The following is a 22,993-nucleotide window of genomic DNA, read 5'->3' as shown; positions in this document are numbered from 1 at the left end:
CCGGACAGAAGAGACCAATAGGAAAACAAGAGATGTGGCCTTGTGCTCTGATGGCCAATGACTATCTGAGTGAGCTTTGGCGGGTATTTCAGGTTGGCGGGAATTAGCTTTAGAATATCAGCGATCGCGGTTCAGTTACCGGTGGGTCTCGTGCGGGTAGTGAACGGCTTTTGGTGTTTGTGTGAGCTACTTTGTGTGGCCGCCATCATCCTCATGTTGTGTCGCTCCCTCATTCGCCGTTCCCAAGCCGGACCGCAAGGTGAGCGCTACTGGGGCTGGCCTCTCTGAGCCGCTTTCTCTTCGTTTAACCCTTCTTCATTTGTGTTTTTCCGTCAATAATACAGATAGTTCTTTTCTTCTCTTACCCTTTTAATGGCCTTGTGAGGTAAGTTAGGTCTTCCAAATAGTGCTTTTATTGGATCCCCTCGCCGTTTCCCCTGCCTTGATTCTTGTAGGCTAAAATCCTTTTATTGATTGGCTTGAAGGTTTTAGTTTAAAAGCTTTTGGCTTTTCTTGATTCTTATGAGGCAGCGTATTAACCACCTTTTTTGGATTTTTGCTCTTGATTTTAAATTTGGCTTAACAGTTGGTCTTTGCACTGCTTGTTTCAAAAGTGGAGAGATAATCGGGTTCAGGTGAGTCAAGAGTTAACTCAAATCTTACTGAAACAAATATTCAGTAATTTAGACATTTTGGGGAGTATGAGATGAGATTAAAGGAACCTGTAGTAAAATCACTTCAGAATGGAGAAGAAGAGTTGGATTTATACCCTACCCTTCATTCAGTCTCAGAGTGGCTTACAAACGCTTTCCCCTCCCCTCCTCGCAACAGACATATTGAGAGAACTTGTGACTGACCCAAGGTCACACCAGCAGCTGCATGTAGCAGAGTGGGAAATCAAACCCCATTCTCCAAATTAGTGTCTGCCTCTGTTAACCACTGCACTAGATTGGCTTTCCACCACCAGTGCTGTTGCAGTCCCACTAGTCAAAAGCCTAAATCATGGTGAAACCTATAGTATCCTTTTAGGATAATTCTTCTAGTTTTCCTTTCAGAGTTAAAATAATCTGTACAGCAAGTACACCTGTATAATGTACCAAGAAAATGTACAAAAGTTTGGCAAGTAGTACATGAGCAGAAACACTTATTTCCCTTCAGTGTGCAGATGTAGAAAGGTTGCTGAAGTTGGGTGATACAAATAGGAGGGAGGGAACCAAGTGTAATTTAATTTTTTTTAAAAAATTATGCTGCCTTTTCATATGAGCATACCTGGTGGTTTGCAGAGTAAAAAATTCTATCTAACAAACTTTAAAGCAACTAATTTACAATCAATAAAATACAATAGCAGCTAATATAGCTTAAACTAACAAAGACACTCACCTGCCACTAAAAACAGATTGAAATCAGAGAACAAAAGGAGGAGAGTGAATTAAATACCAACCAATTACTTTAAAGCAAGCTGAAATGCTGTTCTCACACAAGTGTGCTTAGGTCTTGTGTGGGGAGTATTTGTAATTCAGTGCAAATACGTGTACTGTGAGCGTACTTTCAAGTAGTCATTGATGGTTAGATATTGGCTGTTGAAGGATTTTTAATTCACAATATTTAATGCACTCTGGTAACTAAATGTGTTGGCTGTATAGTAAAGGTAAAGGTAGTCCCCTGTGCAAGCACCAGTTGTTTCTGACTCTGTGGTGACGTTGCTTTCATGTTTTCACAGCAGACTTTTTATAGGGTGTTTTGCCATTGCCTTCCCCAGTTATCTACACTTTCCCCCCAGCAAGCTGGGTACTCATTTAACCGACCTGGGTAGGATGGAAGGCTGAGTCAACCTGGAGCCGGCTACCTGAAACCCAACTTCTGCTGGGATTGAACTCAGGTTGTGAGCAGAGTTTAGGACTGCAGTACTGCAGCTTTACCACTTTGCGCCACGGGGCTCTGTAATATAGTACAGTTGGCTAAACAGTATAACTTTAACACAACTGATTGCTCAGTGTTTTGTAAAGTTGCTTTCAATGTAAGTTTTTGAAAAAGGAAATTATTAAAACATATATATATTACATTCAGAATGATATATCCTTCATTTTTTAGGCCTGCTGCCAGAGTTTCCCCTATACCACGTCTTAAATCGTTATGAGTGTGCTATATCAGATGACCATCCTTCCTATGGAGAAATGGAAATGCCAGTTCCTCCTTTTGGCTGTGCCTTTTCAACTGGTAAGGGGCAGGGGCTCAGCTGTAAATTGTCTTTTCTTTAGAGTGAGGATGACATACACCAACATAGGTAACGACTAGTTAATTTTGGATGAACAAGGAATAAGATGTAGTATCTCTTAAGATGAACAAGGAATAAGATGTATCTCTTAAGAATGTACTATTGCCAACTGAATGGATGGGTGTTGTCAGGGTTTTTTTTTTAGCAGGAACTCTTGCATGTTAGGCCACACCCCATGATGTAGCTAATCCTTCTGGAGCTTACAGTAGGCCCTGTACTAAGACCCTTGTAAGCTCCAGAAGGATTGGCTACATCAGCGGGGTGTGGCTTGATATGCAAAAGAGTTCCTGCTACAAAAAAAGCCTTGGGTGTTGACTTTGACACAGTTGGTGCTTTCAAATGCCAACTGTTTGCAAGTGGATTTTTGCTATTCTTACACAGTAAAAATCAAGTTGCAAAGTACATTATTTAGTGTGTGTGACTACACACAATGTTAGGTGTTGCAGATATGTAATATATGTGCTTGAATTCTGTCAAATGGAGTCATGACCATGGCTGGCGTATGGTCTCACACAAGGAGTGAACTGCTGGATTACTGTAAATACCACCATTTATTTTCCAAATTCTCTGTTGGCTCCTTTGACTGAGATTAACTCTGTGAAGCAAACTGAGCAATCCACCAAATACAAATATCTAAGTCAAACAAACAACCTTTTTATTTTTTACTTCCCATAGACAAGATCAAATACCATATCATCGAATGAATGTAAAATATTTTCACTGAAATTCAGAGTTAGGTGTCATATTTTACAAACTTATTTTATTGTTTAATTTTATCCTGTTTTCATGGCTCTGTTGATTCTGTCTTACAACTTTGCATTCTGTAAATACGTCATGTTTACATCTTGTTAAACTTTGATTTGCAATGCAGTCCTAAACAGAGTTAACTGCTTCAATGGATTTAGAAAGATGTAATTTGTAATTAGGATTACATTGTGAAGTGTATTGTAACCTTTTTATTAACATGTTGTCAAATATAAATATTAAACTTTAATAGATTTATTTTAAAAACATGCAAATTTTACTAATTTTTCCCCCCCAGCTCCAGAGCTGCAACACATACTTGCTGTTGCAAATGAAGAGGGATTTGTTAGGCTATATAATACTGAAACACGAGCAAGTGACAAGCAGATTTTTAGAGGTAAATAGAACCCTTGGCTTTGATGTGAAATGTGACATGAATTATTGGATACAAGCAATTGCAATGAGACATGTTTTGCATGTTGGTCATTTAAAATAACTACCAGTTTGTGTGACCAAAAACTCAAGACAGATGTTAGTCAACAAGTGGTAATCCTCTATCAATCTACCTTTATGATGCAATGACTACCTTTCTTAGATTATGTGTTTGATATAAATGATGCAGACATATTACTGACCAATTAGTTTCTTAGCACTATTTAAGTCAAATGTTTTTGTACTATATAGAATGTTATAACTTGGCTTAATCACTATTAGCTGAAAATAATCTGTAACAAATTTCTAAATCCTCTACCAATGCTGTTTAAGGATTTGATGCACTATATAAATGTGTAACTCTTTTGTTACATGACAGAAATCCACTCAACTGTTGTTACTTTCTATTTATTTGGAAGATATGTTTAATTTTTTTTAAAAAAACAAGCATCTATCAAACTTAAATGTAGTTAATCAAACTATGGCTTGAGCTTGCCCTGTAGATTAGAATAGCATGTTGGGCCAGCACCATGGTTTTTACAAGTCATTTGCATTGTGCCAAATCATGGTTTGTCCTTGTGCCTGAACCATGCAGAATTTACATTCCCATTTGCCTGTTATTGATGGGAGAGCTCAGCTAATCAGTGGGTGGATGTGGAAGATAAAGGAGAGGGTGAAATTGTCCTGGGAAGAAAAATTAAAAAGAAAAGCCTTATCTTCTGACAGGAAGATAACATGCCATAGAGTTTCTGGCAATTACTAAAGCTACTCTTGTCAATTCTGCTCTAGAAATCATCAGGAACTCTAGGTCAGAACTTCCTATAAGCAGATTCATATTTTTCTTTTTGTCAACCAGGATGTTGCCCCTCCCACAACCCAATATCTAATAAAAGTATGTGTCTGACTCCCAGACTTAGATGTGATCCCTCCTTGTTTTCCTCTAGGCAGTGTCATCTACATTTCTGTATCATTGAATGACTTTGTACGGAGGTGGTGACTCATACTGACCTGCTTCACAGCTCTCTTTGCAGACCAGAAAGGAGCACTGTACGACCCCTGTGACTACACAGGGTGCAACCCCCACAATTATAACAAGGGTTATAAATTTAGGTGCCAAGCTTAAGGGGCGGGAGGCATTTTACCATGCCACACCCTACTAGTTCACAAGCTGGGTGAAGGAAATGGTTGCCATTTTGGTCTGTGCATTTCAGCAGGTCTGCAGCTACAGTAGTTAAAACAAATGATTTTTTTCATTTTCTTTTCAGAATGGCAAGCTCACTCTAATGCTGTTTTTGATCTGACCTGGGTGCCCAGTGAACAAAGAATTGTAAGTAACCTTAGCACTGCTTGTTAATATTTTTGGTCCTTCTCATTAAGTCCAGTACCAGAAGTGACACTGGGGTTTATTCCTTAGCCATCTTCTGGTCCTATATGGGACTGCTTCAGCAGGCTGTTGCCAGAGGATGTGGACAGTGAAGCCTACCACTTGCCTCCTGGATCCCTGTACATCCTGGCTGGGGAAAGCCAGCCGGGATGGTATCAGGGACTCTCTGGGTGATATTGTCAACTTGTCCCTTTCAACAGGGATTTTCCCGGAGAAATCGAGGCAGTGGTCCGTCCGCTTTTGAAAAAAACCATCATTAGACCCTGGGGTCTTGGCCAACTACTGCCTAGTTTCGAATTTATCGTTTTTGAGTAAGGTAGTTGAGAAAGTGGCGGCAGAGCAATTACAGGTTTTCCTGGATGAGACATCCGCCTTGGACCCATTCCAATCCAGCTTTCACCTGGGCCATAGGACGGAGGACTGTCCTGGTCACTCTCACAGATGACGCCATCTGGATCAAGGCGGGTCAGCACTGATGCTTCTCAATCTGTCGACAGCGTATGACACAGTTGTTTACGATCTTATGATCCACCGCATCGCTGGAATTCGGGGGGGGGGGGTGGCCTTACAATGGTTTTCCTCCTTTCTCTGGGGACAGGGACAAAGGGTGGTGCTTGGCGAGCTGACTTCCTTGTATGTTGAGTGCCACAGGGAGCCATTCTCTTGCCAATATTATTTAACATCTATATGTTCCGCCTTACCCAGATTGCCCAAAGTTTTGGGCTGGGTTGCCACCAGTATGCTGATGATGCCCAGCTCTATCTGTTGATGAGTGGTTGGCCAGTTGCCGCCCCAGACCAGCTGTCCGAGGCATTGAGAGCCATGGCTGAGTGGTTACAACAGAGCTGGCTGAAACTGAATCTAGCTAAGAGGTCCTGTACCTGGGCTGGGGTGGGGTATCCAGCTCCCAGCCTTGGACAGTGCCACATTGGTGCCGGCCCAACAGGTGATGAGGAGCTTGGGAGTGATCTTGGGTGCCTCTGTTTCTATGGAGGCCCAGATCACGATAGTTGCCAGGTCTGCCTTTTGTTATCTTCAGCATATCAGGCAGCTAGCAGCATATCTATCCCCCCAGGCCCTGGCTACAGTGATCCATGCAGTGGTCACTTCCAGACTAGACTACTGTAACTCACTCTATACTGATTTGCCCTTGAGACTGATCCAGAAACTGAAGCTGGTGCAGAATGTGGTGGCTCGCCTGCTGACTGCATCACCTTTACAGGTGGGTATTAGGCCAGCGCTCTGCAATCTGCACTGGTTGCCTATTGAATACTGGGGTCCACTTCAGGGTTTTCGTTTTACCATTTAAAGCCTTACGTGGCCTGGGACCAACATACTTGTGGGACTGTCTCCTCCCATATATGCCTGGGAGGTTGTTACTTTCGGCTTCCAACATCTGTTGGCTGTCTCTGGCCCAAGAGATGCCCACCTTGCCTCAACTAGGGCCAGGGCTTTTTTCAGTCCTGGCCCCGACCTGGTAGAATCAGCTCCCTGCAGAGATCCAGGCCCTACCTGGCTTATTAGCCTTCTGTGGGGCCTGTAAAAACGGAGCTGTTCCACCAGGCTTTTAGTTGAGACTGCGGGTGTCTATTTCTTGATCTGGTTGGCTTCCCCTGTTGGCATTGTCATCTGTGCTGAAAAATGGAATAATATCTGCCATATTTATGGGATAACCTCTTGTCATGATGTGAGACGGCCAGGCTGGGCAATATTGTGATGATATGGAAATTTTCTAAGTGCTGTTGTCTGTTCATAACATGTTTTTATTGTATTGTTTTATTATATGTTTCTGCTCTGCCCTGAGCCCTATGGGAAATGGGCGGAATAGAAATATACTTAAATAAATAAATATTCCCTTTTGTATGCTGACAAGACCACAAGTAGCTCTGATAGACTGAGCCTTAGGAAAAAGTTTAGGTTTCAATCTTAAGTGCATTGCAAGAGCAATGATTTCTCTCAACTCACATGTAAACCTTTCAATACCTTCATCTACTTCATGTATTCGTGGCGTAGTTTGGGCTTCAGAAACTTATACTGTAATAAGCTAAGGTACAAGTGGGACCTTTTTGCAAAACAAAGGAAAAGGAAAAAAAAAACTTTTGCATTTATTTTCCTGCAGGTTACTGTTTCAGGAGATCAAACGGCTAAAGTGTGGGATGTAAGGACTGCTGAGCTGTTAGGAGTGTGCCGAGGACATCAATGCAGCCTCAAGTCAGTTGCTTTTTCCAAATTTGAGAGAGGTAAGTATTCACATTTATACTTCCCTTTGTTTTGCAGGGTATCCCAGTGCATAGTGTTTAAGATGAAATAGTTTCTTGGAAAAACGTGTAGTAGAATCGTCTGAGAATTTCTTCTTATATCCTTGACCCTCTATGAATAGGTACTGCATTATATTGGACGTTCATCCTGTTTTATACATGACTGCCCAGTTTTTTTATCAATCTGTTATCTAGGACTAATATCACAGTACACTATAGCTCAGTACACCAGTTTTTTCTTAATGCCCAGCAGCCAGCAACAGACATGCAGCAGTATCCATGCACAGAACCTCTTATGCCCCATCAGCAGTTTGCTTGCCTTCCCAAGCTCCTCCCAACAAGGAGAGTTGCCATTGCATTTCCCTCACAAATGCCCTTGATTCTCAGCTGGCTGGCTTCCTGCCATGTGCCATAGTGGCCCACTTTCCTGACCCTGGACTGTTGCTTTCTGGATCCCAGCAGGATACCCTGCATCCATCCATCCATCCATCCATTTACTTTCAACAGAGCTTCAGTTGCAAAAGTGTGTGTTGGAGCTGAAGCTGGCATGGAAGCCCCATTTGATTTCCTCCTTTTATATGATCCCATCAAAGACAGTGGTTTCTTGTATGACTGCCTCCCTTTTGGATGGTGCTTGCACTCCTTAGTTCCACCCTCAGAGGTGGGGAGTCTCCTTTCACAATAGCATGGCTTTAACAATTCTCCAAAAGTGTCTCTCCCTCATTTGACCCATATCTTGATTCTCTCTTTCTTCCTCCCCTGCTCCCCCCCCTTTCCTCTGATTATTTCCTACAAAAAAAAAGCTTTGAGTGAGTCATAAAGGAGAGAACTGATGCCAGTGCAGTTTTAATAAAACAAATTAGGATGCATGTATACTTCTTATGGAGTCTTTTTATGAATGAATTGAATGGGAATGTAAACATAGCTGTTTGAAACATCACCAACTGTATAATGCAATACGGCCTAAGTGCATCATAAAATCTGTCTTCTTTCATTCGTTCCTATGTGTGATGATAGCACTGATTATGCTGATTCAAAGCATCTCATGCTTGCGAGCCTTGGCTGATCCTTGTTGGTTTATATGCGAAAGTACATAGACCAACAAATCAGCAGAGTTTATTTATACTAAACCCTTGCATGAATGATAACATGCATGAGGCAACCGTACAGTAAAACACTGGAAGCCAAACAGCAGTCTCACAAACTGGCAATACCATAAACTACAGAAGTAGACAGCTAAAATACAGAAGTCTTCTTCTGATAACAAAAGATATTCAATGATGGCGGGAGGGGGAGAGTATTTCAAAGCCCAAGGCTAGTCACTTAAAAAAACTACCTGTTTTGTTTCAAGCCCTGCTCCCCGATGGTCTTCAGAACTGAAGTGGATAGACACAAGGATGTGTAGCCTAAGCAGGATAGTTGATGAGATGGCTTAGTGCTCTGTCTCAAAACCAGTTTGGGGGGGGGGGCATGCACTGCGTATTCAAATGATGGTTTTAACACAGCAGAAGATATTTGAGACAACAGCAAGCTACTTGCATTTCAGATCATTCCTCCCCCATCTCTTTTAAACAGTTGCAGAGCAATACATTGAAATAGATTACCTTAGAATTTGGAACAGTCTGTTTGGATTTGTGAGCTCTGGGTGTCTACATACTTGAAATGGAGAAGCTGAGATTTTACAGGAAATGAGTGAAGAACTGTTATCTTCATCAGCAATATGGTTATACAAGCATAGACAGCTTCAAGAGGGGATTGGATAAGCATATGGAGCAGAGGTCCATCAGTGGCTATTCTCTCTCTCGGCTTGACTTCGCGAACGAAGTTTTAAGAAGGGTGCTGTAGTCCACGTCTGCTGCAGGCTCGCTGGTGGCTGACAAGACCAATGCGGGACAGGCAGATCTGGCCACAGTGGCTGCAGGGAAAAGTCTGATTTGGGGTTGGTGCTGTAGCAGTGCGATTCTTCCTCAATCTCCTTTTGTCCTCAAGACCAGCTATGCGTGTTTTCTCAAAGGAAGAGACAGCCTGGTGGATGGTGTGCCTCCATGCTTTGCGATCTGAGGCTAGTGTCAGAACTCAATGAACTTCAAACGGATCCCATACTCAGTTGCAAAGCTAGGATTTTATTGAAGAGAACTAGGTGCTGGAAAAGGCAAGATAACAGTAATGGCGAGAGCCAGCATCAGCTTGATTTTATACACGTAAAGCAAACATCTCACAAAGCCACAATTCACATTGTAGGGCGCAGCTGTCTTCTCACCATCACTATCAGTAGAGAGGATGCCTCCCTACTTCGAAGGCCATGCTGTTCGGCTTCAAAGGGTCCCAGTGTGAGAATGTGCAGAGACAAGACATAATTCATTCTACAGCCCCAAATATTTTGGATACCAGTGGGGCAAGGTTAATTACTATTCAGGCACTCTGGGTTAGACAGAGGTTACAACATGGAGTCAGTTTGGTTCAGTTACAATATAACTCTTAAGACACAGTAAAACTACCATACAGCATTGGTCACATTATAGGGGACCAGCAGCAAAGATACAAGTTCTGACATACTGCCCCCCCTAAGCGCCCCCTCCCGCGGGATCGGCCTTGGGCTTGTGTGGGTACAGTAGGTGAAACTTTTTTAGCAGTTGCGGAGCCACTACGTTCTGAGATTCGACCCACTCGTCACAGCTCGGGGGGAAGTGTTTCCACCTGATCAAATAATGCAGTTTCCCCCGTTTGACTCTGGAGTCCAGGATCTCCTGGACCTCATGGTGACTCTGACCCCTCACTGTCGTCGGAGGGGGCGGTGGGGCCCTGGGATGGAAGGACGTAGCACCAGGGTCTTTCCGAAGCAAGCTGCAATGAAAAACAGGATGGATCTTACTTAGAGATTTGGGTAGTTCGAGTTCTACCGTTACTTTATTTATTACCCTTTTGATTTTGAAAGGTCCGAGGAACTTCAGTGCCAGTTTGCGACAGGACTGAGGAAGGGGGAGGTTTTTTGTTGACAGGAAAACTGTATCCCCCACCTTTAGGTCCCACTCCGGAGAGTGTTTTTTGTCAAATTGTTTTTTGTATGCTTTTTTCGCTTCCTCCAGGTTTTCCTGAATTCCCTTCCAGCCTTCACGAAGTCCCTCCCACCATTGTTGGCATGATGTCGGTTGGGATGGGCTAGCTGGGAGGGCGAGCGTGGGGAACGGCTTGCCCTCGTAACCATTGATGATTTGGAAAGGGGAGGTTTTGGTTGAGCTATGGAGGCTATTGTTGTAGCCGTATTCTGCAAAGGGGAGGAGGTCTACCCAGTTGGACTGTTGGAAATTAATAAAGCAGCGGAGGTATTGCTCTAGAAGGCCATTAACCCTCTCCGTCTGTCCGTCCGACTGGGGGTGGTAGGCAGAACTCAATCCCTGCTCAATACCAGCCAGTTTGCAGAACTCCCGCCAGAAGTTGGCAACGAACTGTGTTCCGCGGTCACTAATGACCTTGTCTGGGAATGAGTGTAGGCGTACGATGTGAGTGAAAAAGAGCTGGGCAAGTTTCTTGGCGGTAGGTAATTGTTTGCAAGGAATGAAGTGAGCCTGCTTTGAAAAGGTATCGACTACTACCAAGATGACTGTCTTGCCCTGCGAAGGCGGGAGCTCTACAATAAAGTCCATGGAGACTACCGACCAAGGTCGGGTTGCTGTAGGGAGGGGGACTAGGTGGCCCGGAGGTTTGCCCCCCCTCAGTTTTGCCATGAGGCACGTGGGACATGACAGTACAAATTCCGAAACATCTTTTTTCATTTTTGGCCACCAAAATTGGCGGGTGAGCAGGTTGAGCGTTTTTACATAGCCAAAGTGGCCGGCCAAGCGGCTTGAGTGGCAGCGGTCCAAAACCTCTTTTCTGAGGGGATCGGGCACATAGATTTTTTCATTATGTAAATAGAGCCCGTTCTCTGCTTTGACCAAGTTGGGGGGGCGGTCAGCTTCTTGTTTGTACTCCGAGAGGAATCGAGCAAGCAATTCTAAGTCTGGAGGGTCGGTCTGTTTGCCAGAGCGGGTGGTGACTCCCCCCGCGATGGCTGAGGGGGAAATTAGTGAGTCTACCACCTCCTCTCTAAGACTGTCGTGTTGTGGCAGGCGGGAAAGGGCGTCCGCTAAGAAGTTCTTTGAGCCTGGGATGTGTTTCAGTACAAAATCAAACTTAGCGAAGAAGCCTGCCCATCGGATTTGTTTTGCAGTCATTTTGCGACGCCCAGTGAGGGCTTCCAGGTTTTTGTGATCGGTCCAAATTTCGAAGGGGACTCTTGCTCCTTCAAGCCAGGAGCGCCAGGTCTTTAGGGCAAACATGACTGCAAACGCTTCCTTGTCCCAGACTGACCAATTCCTCTGTTCATTGGAAAATTTCCTGGAAATATAGGCACATGGTCGGAGCGCCCCATCTTCCCCCCTCTGCATTAATATGGCTCCTACAGCGGCGTCGGAGGCGTCGCATTGGACCACGAAGGGCTTTAGTTCGTCAGGGTGTGCCAGCACGGGTTCGGAGGTGAAGAGGCGTTTTAGCTCAGTGAAAGCTTTTTGGCACTCCGGCGTCCACGTTAGGCGTGCGCCGGGTTTTTTAGCCTCGTCACCTTTTCCCTTGGTTTTGAGGAGTTCTGTGAGGGGGAGCATGACCGTGGCGAACCCCTTTATGAAGTCGCGGTAAAAGTTAGCGAACCCGATAAAACTTTGTAATTGCTTGCGGGTTCGAGGGGGTTCCCAGTCTAACACCGCTTGGACCTTTGCGGGGTCCATGGACAATCCCTCCCCCGACACCCGGAAGCCCAAATAATCAAGTTCAGTCTTGTGGAATTCACATTTCGACAGTTTGGCATACAGTTTGTGTTTACAAAGGGTGCTTAACACTTTTCTGACCAAAGGCACATGAGACTTTAGATCTTGTGAATAGATAATGATGTCATCAAGGTACACCACCACCCCCTTGAACAGGAAGTCCCGCAGCACTTCATTGATAAAGTTCATAAAAACGCCCGGGGCTCCCTGTAGCCCAAACGGCATGACAAGGTATTCAAATTGTCCCAGTGGGGTGTTGAAGGCGGTTTTCCATTCGTCCCCCTCTTTGATGCGAACGCGAAAGTACGCGTCCCGGAGGTCGAGTTTGGTAAATATTTTCCCCTTTGCCACAGTGTTTAACAAGTCCTTTATCAACGGGATCGGGTAGGCGTTGGACATGGAAATCCCGTTTATCGCACGAAAATCTGTGCAAAGTCTAAGCGACCCGTCCTTCTTCTTTCGGAATAGAACGGGGGCGGCATGGGGGGCTGTGGCCGGTCGAATAAAACCACGCTTTAGATTTTTGTCCAAAAACTTTCGGAGTTCCGCCTTCTCCGCCCAACCCATGGAGTACAGTTTCGCTTTGGGAAGCTGCTGCCCAGGGATTAACTCAATGGCGCAGTCTGTAGGGCGGTGGGGGGGTAGCTCATCCGCTTCCTTCTCGCTAAATGCCAGTTTTAAGTCTCGGTACTCCTTGGGGATGGAGGCGACTTCCTCAAGTGTGAGGCACGCCCGCATGTTTTGGGGGGGGAGCGTGCGGCCCCCATTCGGGGCGCCAGTGGTGATGCTCGCACCTCCAATCTGGGAACCGGACGATCTGTTCCTCCCACCTTATGTCGGGTTGGTGGCGGGCGAGCCAGGCTGAGCCAACTACCACGTCGAAAGAGCAGGAGGGGGCAATTACGAAAGTCTCAATTCCCCAGTGCTCTTCGGTCCCTACCGGGACCGCCTGAGTTTCTAAAACACATGGTTCCCCCCTCATGGGCCCCCCGTCCATTTGCTGGAACTGCATCGGTTGTGGCAGGGGCGAAGTGGCTAATCCCAGCGCCTCAACTAGGCGGGGGGTGATCAAGTCCCTGTTACACCCTGAGTCGATTAGTGCTCGGGCGTGCATGAATCTCTTTAGGTTCGGGTTTAGGAGGGTAACGGCCATAAAAAGTAAACCCCCAGTTGCTCTCACCGTGAGGAGTGCCGGCTGTTGCTGGACCTGCTTTGCGGCACCCATTAAAGCAGGTCGCTGTCGTTTCCCGCCGACTCGGTGTCGTCCGACTCCTCGGTCGATTCCTCGACTGCCGCCAGGCTGGTGGTAAAATCCTCGTCAGTCGCCAAGGAAGTGGCGACGGAGCCCCGACTGGGCTCCTTCGATCGGCTGCTCTTCTTCTTTTTCGGGCCCGGGGTGGTTGGCCGCGCCGTGGGTGGTGTGGATCCCGCTTTCCCAGGGCAGTTAGCAGCAAGATGATTCGGGTCCCCGCATTGGAAGCACTTGCGGGCGGGAGACGGGGTGGAGGTCGTCGGGGCCTTCTTCCCTTCCGATTTAGTTGGGGTGTGTTTGGCTCCCTTCCTCGCTAGTTGCTGTCTCCTCATCCCCACGTGTTGGAGGTTGGTTTCCACCTCCCCGGCCAGTTGGATCCAGCCGACCAGCGTATCGGGCCTCCCCTGACTGTAACAGCGGTCGAGGATGCTGGGATTCAGCCCGTTGATGAACGCGGTGTACTTCATGACCTCGTTCCATCCCCTTGCTGCCGCGCAGTACCCCAGGAATTCGGTGGCGTACTCGCGGGTGGAGCGGTTGCCCTGTTCGATGCGTTGGAGGGCAGCGACCGCCTTCTCTTCCCGTAAAGGATCTCCATACTGGCGGAGCATCGCGTGCAGGAACCCTGCCACGGTAGCTAACTCGGGCTTTCTTCCCATGAAAAGCCCCACGTACCACTTGCGGGCCGCCCCTCTCAGTCGAGACGCGATGTGGTGCACTCGGCTGGCCTCGGTAGGGTAGTCGGCACCCCAGTGGGTGAAGAACGTGTCGCACTGAATAGTAAAGTACTCCACGCCCTCCGGGTTCCCATCGAACGTAATCTTCAACTCCCTTCCCCGGCCCTCGGCCCCACCAGGCGCCTGCGGCACCCCAGGCGGCGGTGCGGGGCCCGGTAGGGCCGGCGGGATCGGGACGGGTGGTGCAGGCGGCGCCGGGGCGGCCGGGGCCCCTGGTGCAGGTGGCGCCGGTGGTGCCGGGGCGGCTGGAGCCGGCGGAGCCGGAGGTGCCGGGGCTGCTGGGCCCACCGGGGCCGGCGGCGCCGGGGCAGCCGGGGCTTGCGGGGCGGGGGCCGGCGGGGCGACGGGCGGTTGCCCCAGTGGCAGCACTCCATACGGTATCCCCAGGACTGCGGTTTGCAAAGTGCGGAGCTGGTCGTGGATAGCGCCCAGGTTCTGCTGCATCTCCTCGGCCATCGTCACGCGGGAGCGGTGCACATCGCCGTGGATCTCCCGCACCCAGTCGAATAATTCGTTGCGGAGGGTCCGGATCGGGTCCTCCCCCCCTCGGGGCTCCGTACCCTCCGCCTGGCCCTCGCCGTCGTCTCCTGCCCCTCCTTCGCCCAACATGCTTCGGTACCGCTGCTCCGCGGCGTCGATCGCTGCCGTGGACTTCCGTGGGCTCCAGGTTCGCGGGGCCGGGAAAGCTGCGTCGACCGAGAAGGGCGCTGGAACCTTAATTTTGCGTCGGACCCCCGTCACGTTTGGGTCGAGTGGCGGGTCCTCCGATGGGGTGGTGGGCTCTCCGTCGTCTGGTACTTTTGCCGCCATCGGGCCAAGCCTCCAGTACAGATAAGCCACGAACAAAGGGATTACTGTTATAATGTCAGAACTCAATGAACTTCAAACGGATCCCATACTCAGTTGCAAAGCTAGGATTTTATTGAAGAGAACTAGGTGCTGGAAAAGGCAAGATAACAGTAATGGCGAGAGCCAGCATCAGCTTGATTTTATACACGTAAAGCAAACATCTCACAAAGCCACAATTCACATTGTAGGGCGCAGCTGTCTTCTCACCATCACTATCAGTAGAGAGGATGCCTCCCTACTTCGAAGGCCATGCTGTTCGGCTTCAAAGGGTCCCAGTGTGAGAATGTGCAGAGACAAGACATAATTCATTCTACAGCCCCAAATATTTTGGATACCAGTGGGGCAAGGTTAATTACTATTCAGGCACTCTGGGTTAGACAGAGGTTACAACATGGAGTCAGTTTGGTTCAGTTACAATATAACTCTTAAGACACAGTAAAACTACCATACAGCATTGGTCACATTATAGGGGACCAGCAGCAAAGATACAAGTTCTGACAGCTAGGTCAGACCACTGGTGATGGTTGATGCGACAGGAATTTCTTCAAGGAGTCCTTGTGCCTCTTCTTTGGTGCCCCTCTATTTCGATGGCCAGTGGAAAGTTCGCCATACAGAGCAATCTTGGGAAGGCGGTGGTTTTCCATCCTAGAAATATGCCCTGCCCAGCGCAGCTGCGTCTTCAACAGCAGTGCCTCGATGCTTGTAACCTCCGCCCTCTTGAGGACTTCAGTGTTGGTCACAAAGTCACTCCAGTGGATGTTGAGGATGGTGCGAAGGCAGTGCTGATGAAAGTGCTCAAGGAGTCGCAGGTGATGACGGTATAAAACCCACGATGCAGAGCCGTAGATGAGGGTTGTCATCACAACTGCTTTGTAAACACTGATCTTTGTGCCTTTTTTCAGATGCTTGTTGCTCCACACTCTTTTGTGCAGTCGGCCAAATGCACGGTTTGCCTTTGCCAGCCTGTTGTCAATCTCCTTGTCGATCTTGGCATCTGAGGAGATGCCACAGCCTATTAGCCTATTGTTGGAACACTCTGTCTGGGGCAGTGATGCTCTGCATTCTTGGTGCTTAGGAGGGGCACAGAGGGAGGGCTTCTAGCCCCACTGGTGGACCTCCTGATGGCACTTGGGTTTTTTGGCCACTGTGACACAGTGTTGGACTGGATGGACCATTGGCCTGATCCTACTTGACTTCTCTTATGTTCTTATGGTTCTGCAATGTGCTGTTGGTTTAATCCTCATTGCATATATTTTACAGCTGTGTTCTGTACTGGAGGAAGAGATGGAAACATCATGGTTTGGGACACTCGATGCAATAAGAAAGGTACAAATCTTGAGGGAAGGGGCTGTGGTTCAGTAGCAGAGCATCTGTTTGACATGCAAAAGGTCCCAAGTGCAAACCCAGTTAAAAGAACCAGGTAGTAGGTGATGGGAAAGACATCATCCTGAGGCCCTGGAAAACCAGTGCCAGTCTGAGTAGACAGTACTGACCTTGATGAGCCCAGAGTCTGATTCAGTATAAGGCAGATTCATGTAACCACTACTTGCGACAGCAGTTTTTATCCTGAAATAGATTGTACAAAAATGTCTAAACCCAAGATTAGTCTAAGTTTTCTGCTTCAGTGTGTATCTGAACCTGTCAGCCTGGTTAGATTTCAACTCTTGCCTTCACAACTGATGTGGGTATTTAACCTGCATACAGTGACTTTTTTACACTGATAAGTGAGTAGACTTCAGAATTTTTGCCTAGTAACAATCACGAATTGAAATCAGATTGGTGGGAAGGGCCTTTCCTGTCTTTTCATTTCCTGCTGAATGGTTGTGCACGATAGTCTGAGGGGGAGGGACCAGATGGCATATCAGTTACATCCATATCTGGAAGGAACAGCAGTGCAGGGAACAGTGCTTCAGTATTGCTTTCTGAAACTACCTTTCAGATGGGTTTTACAGACAAGTGAAGCAAATAAGTGGAGCCCACAACATAACGGACAAGCACATGCAATCCAAACTGAAGAAGAAAAAACAGTCTGGAAGAAGACTGGCTCCTGCAGTGGTAAGGGTTTGAAACTGAAGCCAGTTTAAGATCATCTTAAAAGAAATTAACTTTTTAAGGTTAAAGGAAAATGAAGGTAGCTTTTTAAGGATTTTTTTGCTTTGTTTTGCTTCAGTGGTAGTCTTTGCAGGTTGAAATCTGCATTGCAATGAATATAAACTGTAGACATGATAACATTTTGGAAGAAAATAAATTAGCAAATTTGGCCCAATAGTCCTATGTGAGCCTGAAGCAATAGCCCTCCAGAAGGCTGGCCTGAAAGCAATGGTCAGTGCTTCAAAAGTGTGTTAGATCTTCATTTATTCTGGCACACAAACTACTCGTCCATCACCTTTCACATAAGTGCCTTCTCTCACACACATATGCAAACACATATACATCCCTTAAAAACACTCACTTGCCAAAACACTCACTTGCACAATCACACACGTTACTTAATGCAAGAGGAAATTTCATTTTGTGCGTGCTTGCATATGAGCACACAATGTTTTTCTCTATAAAACCCATTCTTTCCTGTCCTCACACACTGATTTCTAACTTCAGAAGTTAACTTTGCCATACTTTTCCATTTGCTTTTATTTTGTATTTAACCTGGTTGAGTCTAATACCCTGTACTTGTCTTAGACATAGTCCTTGCAGCAATTTTAGCTTCTCTTCAGTGACTGATCTACTTCTTGACAAACTCTGTCCCAAAAAATACCATATGATGGATTTATTTAATAGAATCAGGCAGCTGACGATGTGAAGGAATTTTGTATGGAGACCCACTGCCTGTCAAAGTACACAATACTGGCCTTGATAAAACAGCAGTCTGTCTCAGCTTCAGGATTCAATAACATCTTACATTCTGAAACCCTAACCTGTGAATAGGTAGTGTTTGTACGGGGGTAATTTGGCTGCTTTGTTGTAATTAAACTCCTGCAAACACTTGCAGTCGTCTCTGCCTTCTTATATACTAGTAACTGTTCTTACATAAATCAGTTGTTTTTCTTGGAGCTACTATTCCTGAAGTCATTAAACCATAACTGATTGTAAATGGGATGGCTAATGGAGCAGAGATATCCACAAAGTTGTCAAAAGAGGGTGCTCAAGATGAATGTGCAGTTAAGGAAGTTAGTCCTGGATCTCCTTCAACAATGGGTTCATTCTTTATATATATATATTTCTTCTTTAGGATTTCCAGCAGAGTGTGACAGTGGTGATACTTCAAGATGAACACACCTTAATTTCTGCAGGAGCAGTTGATGGGTAAGGTGATTGTGTCTGCTCATTCAGTCGTGCTTTACAGAAGGCAATGGTGAACACATTAGTTTGTAACTCATATTCCATCTTGACTGGGAAATGAATTAACTCAAGAGGGACTACCAGGGTGCTCCAGCCTTGAAACATAACTCAGTGTGAACATTTCCAGAGTAGGCCTGTTCTAGTTTTCCCAGCGTGCGTCTTCTCTTGCAGAAAGGAGGACTGCATCTGCCTAGAAACAAAATAACTGCTCTGATAACTTCATGAGATAATCATTGAATATGATCCTTCTAATATAACATGCTCCTGGAACGGAACATGTGTGAAGAACTGCATAGAAGTAAAGTATGCCTTCCTGAGTAAGCCTGCATAAATATCAAAATTCATCTGGGGCATAATTTGAGAAGAAGATTCACAGAGGTGCTACCTCTGTGCATACAAGTACATGAAATGCTAGTTTGTCCTCCGTGCCTCAGGTGGGCTACCTGTCATCTGCTGGTACTGTAATCACCTCTGGCAGTGGAAAATGTAACAAATTATTGCAGCAGAACTAAAGCCATTAGCCACTGTCTTCCTGCAACATGTAATAGAGTAGATGGGGTGGGGTAGGCACATTGTGCAGGGTGCAAAAGGAGAAGCACTGTCTCCCTCTGTCTTGGGCATCCATGCAGAGTCAAACAATAGTGGTTATGGCCAATGCTCCCTCTAAGCTCGTGAGCAAAAATTCTACTTTATGAGCTACTGGCATTAAAGCTGTGAGCAAGCAATTTGGCTGCTACAGAAATTAATTTGCTTTGGGGCCATCCTTCCTGAGCTAAGACAAAACTGAGCTGGAGGCTAAAAAACTGAGCTAGCTCTTACTCGGCTTAGAGGGAACACTGGCTATGGCATACTTCAACTTTTCCAAGCAGGGGTAAAAGGCTGGGAATCCAAGACATGCAACCTGCTGAAAGCATTATGGAGAAGGAGGGCAGGAACAATACAGATGGCTGAGCCAGCATTTGATTTGTTGATACATATGGCTGTTTATTTTGAAGTCTTGCTTTCTTTGCAGTACTGGATCTAATTTTGCCCTGTTTTCTTTTGCCTTTACCAGTTGTTAAGATAGATAGATAGATAGATTTATTGTCATTGTTCTCAACAAAAAGAGAGCAACGAAATGAGGTGCTCTTCCACAAACATACCAACACATCAAACACACATATTCATAAACCATTTAAAATACATCTAAAACCATTAAAACCATTTAAACCATTTAAATACATCTAAAACAGATAAACATTCATAAAACCATTTAAACCATTTAAATGATGCTTCTGTCTTCCACCGAGATTAACTGTGCCATAGTATACAGGCATAGCAGCCTTGTAGAATACTTTCTGTAACCTACCTAGAAAAAATGCTGACAAACTGCTTCAATTGAATCAAGTAGAAAGCATAATTTTTTTGATGGGCAAAATTAACTTAGCTGTCACAGTTGTTTTAAAAGACTAATGTTTTTATACCAAAGGCCTCAGTGTAATAGTTCTGAATGTGTTGTAAAAGGACCTGGAATACCTGATATTTTTTTGCTAGCCAACTGTACACTGTCATTGAATTTTTTTTTAGTATCTTTTTGCTTAAGGCATGTTCTGATTGATTATAGAGAATTGCATTCTCCTTTGTGAGTTTATCGCAAAGAATAATGAGCTATGGTGTTGAATCTGAAACAATCTGTCTTTTCAATTTAGGGTAATTAAGGTATGGGACCTGCGCAAGAGCTATACCACATATCGACAGGATCCAGTGCCATCTAGGTCTTTCAGCTATCCTGGGACCAGCACTCGTAAACTTGGTATGTCTTTACAGTGCTCTTGTTAGGGATGTAGCAAGTGCCCACATAGCATCTGTAGCCAGAAGCAGGGTCCTATCAGCTATAGCTGCTCCTAGAGAAACATGATCTGTCCACTATTGTACATGTCTTTGTAACCTTTGAATGGGACTACCCAGGGATCGCAGTTGATTCATAATGTGGCCTCTTGTTTGTTGGCAAGAATAAGCCACTGGGAGCTTATTGCATTGAAAGAGCCGCAGTGGCTTCCATTTAGCTGTGGAATATAATTAATCTAGCAGAGCTTCCAGCCATCCAAAAATGGCAATCCTAGTTCAAAGCTGGATCACATGGGAATGGAACAAAACACTCTAGGAACCAAAGCTGTGGTTAGTACTGAAGGGCTGATGACCTCAACAGGTTTTTTTTGTTTCTGTCCCCCACCCTGTTTAATTCTCTCAAACCATCACTGCCTCCCAATCATCCTTCCAAAGTATTTTGTCTAGTCTCTTTATTCTCAGACTGCTTGTTTACTTCAGCCAGTATCCTAAGTTATAGGTGTCCAACCTGTGACTTGGGTGTCACAAATGGCACAGTCTGTGGGGGTTGGTAGTGCTTCTGGCATATTCTAGTTGCCTCTGTATTGCCCTACAGCCTGGTTCTCAGGTCAGTACATTACGGGCAGAACTGCCCTAAGGTGCATATTTGTATGCACATGCTGCTGCATGAGTACTCTAGTGTGCAGTAGAGGGGTTGCATCATATTTTAGGCTTGATTTGGAGCACACATACAAAAACTAACTACTATGAGACTATCTGTTAGACTTTAATGAAAGTTGATTAAGGGTTGAAAGCTGCTTCAGCCTCACTTGTATAATGCTGTGTGACTCTAAATCCTGATACTCTAGATTAACCATATTCTGGCAAAAATGCCTAATAGTTTTAAAAATCTGCAAGAAACCCTGGTTTAAAGTCTGAAGCAAACTGTCTGTTCCCTCCAATGCAATTTGTGGCTTATTCAATCAGCTGTAATTCTTATTTTGTAATCATTGGTAAAGCACCTCCTTCGCATGCAGAAGGTTGCAGGTTCTGGTCTTGGCACTTCCAGTTAAAAAACCACATATAGCAGACTGGAGAAGTTGCAGAAGTTTAGAAGAACTTGCTATTCTCAGATTCAGAAAAGCCAGCTGCATAAAATCTTATTGCTTTTCTAGGTTATTCTAGTCTTGTTCTGGACTCCACTGGTACCAGCCTCTTTGCTAACTGCACTGATGACATTATATATATGTTCAATATGTCAAGTCTGAAGGACTCTCCAGGTAAGAAAACTGATAGGAAAGAATTTATAAGCAACCTGCCTTAAATTTTAGGGGGCCAGGTATGCACACTGGTGTGTGTGCATGAGTGTGTGTGTGTAGTATCTTCAGCTTAAATTCAAACCAGGAAAAGGCATTTAAATATTAAAATGCACTTTTAATATTTAGTTTTTATCCCAAATATTTTTGCCTGACACAGAAACTAAATGGAAACAAACATCGTGTAGGACACTATCTAATGTATTTCACAACTGCTCTGGATGGCAGCTGTACCATCAACAAATAAAGCCCCTTGACTTAATGAAAATATTTACATATTTAAGCAAATCCATCATGAGTCTACTGGTGTCTGGGCTCAGGGTGAGTGGTGCTGCAGTGGCCCTCATCAACCAGCCCCCAGCAAGCAGCAACAAGTCTGAGCTGGCCCCATCATGCAGCAGTGCACTCTGAGATGGGGAAGAGGCTGGAAGAGCAGGCTGAGCCACAGGTGGCCCACACTCCCTGGAATCCCACTTTCACTGTGTGCGGGGAAGGGGAGCGCAGGAGGAGACCAGGCAACAAGGCAAACCAGTGGGGAAGAGCAGGACCTTGGAGTTATTGCTGGCAGTGCCATTTTGCACTTCCAGGAGGTGTTGCTGAGCCCAGGGGTCTTGGGCCTGGCTGGCCTGGATGTCTGCAGCCAAGGTCAAGCAAGTCATGGTGGCAGCGAAGACCGAGAATGCAAGGATGAGCCCAGTTGGGGACTCCTCTGTTAGAGGCACAGCGTACTCTGGATTTCGGGAAAGGGCGTCTGCTTTCCGGATCTGACACTGGGTGAGGCATCAAGCGGTCTGTAGATGCTCCAGGTTCTAGTGGTCAGTCAGGACCTGGACGGGGTGGCAGGCCCTTTCAAGGTAATGCCTCCAAACCTTGAAGGCAATCTTGATGGCCAGGAGTTCCCGCTCCCAGATGGTGTAGTTGCATTCTGCGGGTGTCAGCTGCCGCGCGTAGTATGCACAGGGTTGTAGCAGCTGGGAGGGGTCCTCCCGCTGGTATAGCACTGTGCCAAGGGCCACCCTGAAGGCGTCGGTCTCTACTGTGAACAGCAGTGGTGGGTCTGGGTAACACAGGAGCGCCTCGGTGGTGAAGCAGGTTTTCAGGGTGGTGAAGGCATAGTCTATCTCTGGAGTCCAGTGAAATGGCTCTTTGGGCCAGAAGAGCTGGGTCAGAGGTGTGGTTACATCAGCATAGGCAGGAATGAACTGGCGATAATAATTGGAAAAGCCAAGGAACCACTGTACGTCCTTGCGGTTCCGTGGCATCTGCCAGATCAGGACCGCCTTGACTTTGTTCTGGTCCATCCGAGTCCCATAGGGTGAGACGATGTGGCCAAGGAACTCGACTGCTGTTGAAGGCACACTTCTCTAGTTTGGCGTAGAGACCATGCTCGTGCAGGCATTGCAGGACCTGGCGGACGTGCCCTGCGTGCTGGGCGGGGCTTTGGGAATAAATTAAAATGTCATCTAAATAAATGATCACAAAGTGGTCGAGCAGGTCGCGGAAGATGTTGTTCATCAGCCTTTGGAAGACAGCGAGGGTGTTGGTCAGGCCGAAGGGCATCACAAGATACTCGTAATGGCCATAGCGGGTCCCGAAAGTAGTCTTCCATTCGTCTGCTGCGTGGATCTGCACCATGTTGTACGCGCCCTGGAGGTCCAGCTTGGCATAGACCTGGGCCCCCTTAAGGCGATCCAGTAGTTCTGGGATCAGTGGCAAAGGGTAACAGTCTCGGACGGTGATTTTGTTTAGGGCCCAGTAGTCATTGCAGGGCCGGAGCTCACCGCCTTCTTGACAAAAGA

At 46.2% G+C, this 22,993-nt stretch overlaps 1 protein-coding gene across 1 annotated transcript in view; it reads left to right on the top strand.

The window, feature by feature from the left end:
* Positions 1 to 6: 6 nt before the first annotated feature.
* The window catches only part of DTL (denticleless E3 ubiquitin protein ligase homolog), a 48,975-nt gene continuing 25,988 nt past the window's right edge, over positions 7 to 22,993 (top strand). The window contains exons 1-10 of the mRNA XM_060247111.1: positions 7 to 259; positions 2,092 to 2,217; positions 3,318 to 3,416; positions 4,717 to 4,778; positions 6,955 to 7,075; positions 15,994 to 16,059; positions 16,673 to 16,788; positions 17,963 to 18,036; positions 19,761 to 19,864; positions 21,054 to 21,158. Of these exons, the coding sequence (XP_060103094.1) occupies positions 214 to 259; positions 2,092 to 2,217; positions 3,318 to 3,416; positions 4,717 to 4,778; positions 6,955 to 7,075; positions 15,994 to 16,059; positions 16,673 to 16,788; positions 17,963 to 18,036; positions 19,761 to 19,864; positions 21,054 to 21,158 (919 nt within the window). The 5' untranslated portion in view covers positions 7 to 213. The remainder of the gene's footprint in view (positions 260 to 2,091; positions 2,218 to 3,317; positions 3,417 to 4,716; positions 4,779 to 6,954; positions 7,076 to 15,993; positions 16,060 to 16,672; positions 16,789 to 17,962; positions 18,037 to 19,760; positions 19,865 to 21,053; positions 21,159 to 22,993) is intronic.

The sequence above is a fragment of the Heteronotia binoei genome, chromosome 1 (genome assembly GCF_032191835.1).
Source record: "Heteronotia binoei isolate CCM8104 ecotype False Entrance Well chromosome 1, APGP_CSIRO_Hbin_v1, whole genome shotgun sequence".
Taxonomy (NCBI): Eukaryota; Metazoa; Chordata; class Lepidosauria; order Squamata; family Gekkonidae; genus Heteronotia; species Heteronotia binoei.
The sequence above is the reverse complement of the archived record's forward strand: the minus strand, read 5'-3'. Positions and strand labels throughout refer to the sequence as shown.